The 6,077-nt window shown below is 39.9% G+C and overlaps 1 protein-coding gene across 1 annotated transcript; it reads left to right on the top strand.

The window, feature by feature from the left end:
* Nucleotides 1-117: 117 nt before the first annotated feature.
* psph (phosphoserine phosphatase) lies at nucleotides 118-5,966 on the top strand. Its single transcript, XM_015048505.1, has 6 exons — nucleotides 118-306; nucleotides 992-1,135; nucleotides 2,266-2,400; nucleotides 3,525-3,670; nucleotides 3,756-3,904; nucleotides 4,672-5,966. Exons 1-6 carry the CDS (start codon nucleotides 257-259, stop codon nucleotides 4,780-4,782), a joined length of 735 nt encoding a protein of 244 aa, XP_014903991.1. The 5' UTR covers nucleotides 118-256; the 3' UTR covers nucleotides 4,783-5,966.
* Nucleotides 5,967-6,077: the final 111 nt, after the last annotated feature.

The raw sequence follows: 6,077 nt of genomic DNA, 5'->3' as shown, positions 1-6,077 counted from the left end.
AATTTAATTTGTTAAGTTCAAACTTATTTGAGTTTATTTTTGTTACATCAATTGATAATATGCCTAACAAGTTTTCCAACCGTTTTGTAATTTTTTTCGGCTTTGCTAACGCATAGTATTTGACCGTTGAGGTCGCCATGGCAGCGAGCCAGCGGTTGAGTGGGCGGGAACCTTGTCGGCTTCTCTCTGATTGGTCAGTCGTCTGGCTCGTCTCTTCCTCGTCGGTGAGCCCATTGAGAGCGGTCCCAGTCGGTTCATGTTAAAGCGACCAGCATTCTCGTGCTTGATCAACCCTCTTCTTTTTCGGTATGTATAAAGAGCAACGCAATATTCCACATTTATGACTACTATGGTGTTGTGGTGCAGGGTTATGTAGTTCATTACTGCTCACGGCTGCAATAGAAGATCTGGAGGTGTAGGTAACAGTCAACCCCCGTATACAAATGGAAAGACATTCCAGAGGCTCTCCGTGTCGACTAAAGCTTTGATATGTTACATACGAAGAGTAATAGTAGCAGCAGCGTTCACGAGTGTTATTCTTTTCTCTTTTGTTGCGGGTTAGGGTTAGGGTGAACCTTTAGTCTTCAGCATGCCGCATTGGGGGGTGATGCAACAGGGACAGAAGATGACCATCCACCAGTCCTCCCGGCTTCTTTAATTGTTAACTACTTTTAACGCCTTTTCTAGTTCAAATTATTGCGTTGTAGACTCGTTTGTTATTTTTTTTTTATGTCAGGTAGATACACAGTTTGCACATATAGGTATTTCAGTGAATAGTTTAGTTTTCTGCTCCAACGGTGAAACGGCGTCCTCAGCATGCAGGAGGAAATCAAGCATAAGAGATGTCCCCTTAAACCAACAGCACAGTAACAGACTGCCCAGATGACTTCCCAGTGTTAGCTCTTCATGTCACCTGACATCCCCAGTCTGAATGACCAGGCTTAATAGCACTGCTGCTCGTCTCATGTTGAATTTTTCTCTCCCTCCCCAGCACGATGACAACTATGCAGGAGACAAAGGAGCTCTTCAGGAGAGCAGATGCTGTCTGCTTCGATGTGGACAGCACGGTCATCAGAGAAGAAGGCATCGATGAACTGGCCAAGTTCTGTGGGGTGGGGGATGCGGTCAGAGAGATGTACGTAAACCGCTTTTCACGCACGCCTTTGCAGAAGTACTTCTACTCTTTTAGGTCTTCCACATTCTGCCATGCTACGTATTCCAACAGATGCCAATTGATTTTTTTAAATTGGGGGTGTATATGATAGACCAACTATGATTTTCCCCCCCCTCCCACACACCTTTCAGTGCAAGCTGCACCTTCCTCTCAGCGAGAGCCACAAATCATTGGAGTATATTTCTAGGAGCTTTGCACATCTAAACTGATGCTTTTATTCAAGGGGTCAGAGAGTTCTTTGCTAAACTCTTTGACCCCTCGATTAGATGGGGACTTTCTCTTGGCATCAGTGTTTAAGTCTTTCCACAGCTGCTAAATTCAAATTTGGTCTGGATGTTAACAGGACAATTTTAACACGAGTTTGTTTAAACGAAGCTTTACCTTAGTTTGGACTGTACCAGTTTTAAGTCTTCAACAGCCTCTAACATGTTTTCTTCGCAAGAGACAAGAAAGTTCAACTCTGACCTGCTTCCCTGTCCTTACCGTAGAAAGGAAACCCCATAGCATGCTGCTACCACCACCAGCATTGGGGTCATGTGCAGTGTTAGTTTTCGCCACATTTAGTTTTGTATAGGCAAAAACGTCACTTTTGGTTTCATCTGATCAGATCACTTGTGGCAAACTCCAAGAAGGACCTCTCTCGTCACAGCTCACCTTCAGCTATGACTTTCTTCTTTCTAATTGCATAATTAAGTGGCAGCAACTTGCTCTGGATTTTATTTAGATGCATCAAAGTAAAGGAGGTTGAACGCAAATAAAAGTCAGTTTCCAGATTTCTTTTTACTTGCAAAACTGAAAACCTCAGATCATTTTCCTTTAACCTCACAATGAATCCCATTAAAATCCAAATACCATAAATTAAAATTTCTTTAGTATTTATGTAGATAAAAAAAAAAAAACTGTGACAAAAGTCCTACACATATCTTTCGTTCACATCTCTCGATAAAATGTCCAGATGTTTACAGGATGTTTCTGCAAGGTGCTGCATCTGTTCACATTCTGTCCTCAACACATCTGTATGTTTATTTAGCCTGTCTTCCTAAAATGAACCATATTAGTAGATATTAACCAAATCCACTCTGACATTTTAGGACTCGTAAAGCCATGGGCGGCTCGATGACGTTCAAGAAGGCCCTTACTGAGCGTCTGTCCATCATCCGGTGTTCCAGAGAACAAGTAAACAAACTCATAACGGATCACCCGCCTCAGCTGACTCCAGGCATAAAGTAAGTGTGTGGAGAGCTGATAGAGTAAATCAATTCAGCAGACTTTGTTTTCCACTGCGTGCAGAAACATTGGATCCAAGTGTAAAGAACAAACTGGATGTTACATGTATATGCTATGCAGGTATTTTGTTGTTGCTGTTCTGTGATATGACTTGGATTTTTTTTTTTTTTTTGTGATGCATAGTTTTTTTCAAAACCAGGTCCAGGTAAATTTAGCCCATATTTGCCTTCCTGCTTTGGTAATGGCAGTAATTGATGTCTTAAAGTTTAAACATTATGAATAAATCCATGCGGACTGGCTACTGTGTCCAACGAAACCATTTTGGGGCCGTTAATCTACTCAGCTCTTATTAACCAGTTGATACATAGTTCAAAACCAACTATGGAGCCAACTTAGAAATATAGTATTAAAACAAATCAAAAGCTGAAAAAGTACTTTAAAAGTTGAAGCGGGTACAAGTGATCAACTAATATTATGCTTTGAACACTAAAAACGGTGTTCCATTAGTTCTTTGAGGTAAATATGGGCATCTTTCAAAAATGTACAACTGAAATGTGTGAAGAAAATTCTTCACTTCTGAAGTTACATTAAGCCATGCTGAGACATATCAGTTGATTTTTCTGTTTCATTCAGGCCCAAATACTCTAAATCAATTATAGTTGCACCACTGTAGGGTAAACTTGACATTCACTCCAGTGAAATTATTCTCAGTATAAAATGACAGACTTCCTGTTGATTTATAAATGACCTAATAATCCTTCCCAGGTTGACAGGCCACAACAATTGCTTCTTACGGGGTTTGCTGTTGTCTTTCCGCTTTGGTATTGTTAACACAAACCTTTATTCTTCAGGCTTGTTAACTGTCAGAATTGCCCAGTGAGCTGCGCCTTGCTACTAACTTTCCCTCTTAAGTTACGTGGAAGCAGCTGGGAAGTACTTTCCCATCTCTGTATCAGTACTACACAGAATTTATTGAGAAATAATAAAAAATGAGTTGATATGTAAACTGAAAAGAAACATTTAATAAATAAACATTTTCCTGTCAAAAATCCTTACGAGTTTTATTTATTTATTTTTCTTCAGTTCTCCATATAGTTGACAAACGCTTTTCATTTTTGTCCAGGGAGCTCGTGGACCGTCTGCACAAGCGCAACATAAAGGTGTTCCTCATTTCCGGTGGATTTCGCTGCATCGTCGAACACGTGGCTTCTCAGCTAAACATCCCCCTGCACCACGTCTACGCCAACCGATTCAAGTTCTACTTCAATGGTGAGAACCGGGTCCAACGCTCGTCTCTGTCCTTTCAGCTCTTTCAGGTTTTGTGTCCGTGTCTAATCTCCAACTGAACTTGCAGGTGAATACGCCGGTTTTGACGAAACTCAGCCCACAGCTGAGAGCGGCGGCAAAGGAAAAGTGATAAGCATGCTGAAGGAGCAGTACGGCTTCGAAACGGTGGTGATGATCGGAGACGGAGCCACTGACCTGGAGGCCTGTCCCCCAGCGGTAAGTGTTCGCTGGAGAAGATCTGCTTTAATATGTTAGAGATCAGAATTTTATAATTTTTGAGTTGCTGATCCCACATTTGATTTTGATTCTCTTGCTATAAAACTGTAACATCACTTTACATCTGTGACTGCCAGGGGTGTGAATATTTTTGGGCTTAATAGTATATCTTTTTTAACATTATCTATTTTTTCCTGCTGTTGCTGTTCATTATTCATATAAATGTAAGGAACAAATGGTGCTTTATTATAAAGTGGTTGCTTTAAAATAGGGTTTTCTTAACACTTAAGTTATTAGCAGTTACTGCATCTAGCATTACTAAAACCATAAACCTGAGATTTTCTAAAGGTTTCCACATTTTGATGTCCAGCGTTTTCCATCAGAGGTTAAAAGATAAAAAGAAAAAAATATAGAGCAGTTTTTCTGTTATTTGCTGACAGTTTGGTCTTTTTCTCAAAGATGTGACCTCACATAAAAAAGTTTACATTTAATAGCTTCTTACTGTGACCTAATTTTCTTTTAATACTTCACCGACACTGAAAGCAACTTCTAGCGTTCTTTACCCAGTTAGCTTCCACACTAGTTAGCGTTGTTAGCCTGGCCTGATGGCGCTCACCTACACCATCGGGTGTAAACCTTGTTCACAGATCAAAAAGGGAAGAGTTTTAAGTTGATCAGGGTATAAATCAGCCTATTGCGCTCACCAGTGATGCATCTTTAGCATTAGTAGCCTTTTCCATAAAAATATCCACTCTTTTCTTCTTCAGAATGCTTTCATTGGATTTGGCGGGAATGTCGTCAGAGCTCAAGTCAAGGAGAGAAGTTCCTGGTATGTGACGAGCTTCGATGAGCTGCTCAAGGAGCTGGAGAAGATTTAAATATGCTATAGGAGTTCCGTTACTAATTTAACCTTTTATATATTTGCACCCAAAGGTGTGCCAGTCAAGCTTTTTATCCAGTACACACTCAGTAGACTTTTTTATGAACAGAAGTATTTACACTAGACAAACCTCATTTCAATGTTGTCATTTTTTTGTACTAATAAAAAGTAACCAAACACTGTGTGCATGGACTTTAGGTTTTAGTGTTTTTGCACTTTTCTCATCAGAATCCAATAACTTGTAGGCATTATATAACGGCATGTGCAATGAGAACTGTACTAGTAATGTGTTCAGTACTAAGAGAGCTGTAACCCGACTTGACTGTCAATAACTGTGGCGACTTCAGTCCTTTAAGGAGAATCCCAATTAAAGACCAGAAGGTGCTGTAAAGAATGTCTGAATGATTTTTAATTTCTTTCCATTCTCTCCTTAACAATATTTCTTCTTAAAAACAAAATGATAAATGTGGATCCCTTAATGATAAATCAGCCATTATTACAGTACAACGCAGCATCCCTCCTACCAGATTCACCCGACCGCTGATGGAAAACAGGTTCCCACGCTTTTTCTACACGGTTAAGAAATGTTTGATCAAAAACAGACTTTTAAAACCACGCATGCCGTCTCATCAGGAAAAAAAAGTTACAAACACAGCACCGGGAAGAGGTAACATCGCTTTAACAGGAAACGTAAGAATAAAACACAGAAAAGAACCTGGAGTGTTTGTAACAGACAACAAATATAAAATTCTGATATCTGCATTGTACAGCATGTCTGACTTTAGCGCCTTTATAGGTCACTGAAATGTATGTTCTTAAATTAGAGGTCTCATGTCGATCAGCTTACGTCAAAGAGTCACTTTATCAACACATTTAAACACAATGTACTCTACATTAAATAAATAAATGGCTGCCGCACTGAGCGATGAATTTCAACACCACTATCCTCGCCGTTCTTTTTACACGCTTGCACTTTCTCAAGTAACTTTTGTTGCTTCCTAAACTGGAGACGAGCTCTTCTTCTGGCCCGCTTTTTAACGTGGCACGAGACGTTGCATGTGACAATCAGGAGGTTTCAATTTGGTTCATTTCGGCCGTCTGCCACCGAGAGCACGCTACCGTCCGCATCAGTTTGAATTGAAATGCAGATGCTTTTAGGAGTGGATTCTTGACGTTATAAAGAAAAAAAAAAAAAGAAAAAAAGAGGGCTGTTTTTTTTTTTTTTTTTTTTTTGGACCCCTGAAAAAAAGGTGGCCCCCAGGGGGGTATTCACAAAAAAAAAGAAAAATTTAA

The sequence above is a fragment of the Poecilia latipinna genome, unplaced genomic scaffold, assembly GCF_001443285.1.
Source record: "Poecilia latipinna isolate Pla-1442-1.1 unplaced genomic scaffold, P_latipinna-1.0 Scaffold889, whole genome shotgun sequence".
NCBI classification, from domain to species: Eukaryota; Metazoa; Chordata; class Actinopteri; order Cyprinodontiformes; family Poeciliidae; genus Poecilia; species Poecilia latipinna.
The sequence above is the reverse complement of the archived record's forward strand: the minus strand, read 5'-3'. Positions and strand labels throughout refer to the sequence as shown.

What these genes read in the sequence shown, in the direction of transcription:
- psph (XM_015048505.1), top strand. Translation starts at nt 257, where the DNA reads ATGTTAAAGCGACCAGCATTCTCGTGCTTGATCAACCCTCTTCTTTTT. An exon ending in CAGCTGACTCCAGGCATAAA is followed by an intron (nt 2,401 to 3,524) that starts GTAAGTGTGTGG and finishes ATTTTTGTCCAG; the next exon opens with GGAGCTCGTGGACCGTCTGC. An exon ending in ATTCAAGTTCTACTTCAATG is followed by an intron (nt 3,671 to 3,755) that starts GTGAGAACCGGG and finishes CTGAACTTGCAG; the next exon opens with GTGAATACGCCGGTTTTGAC.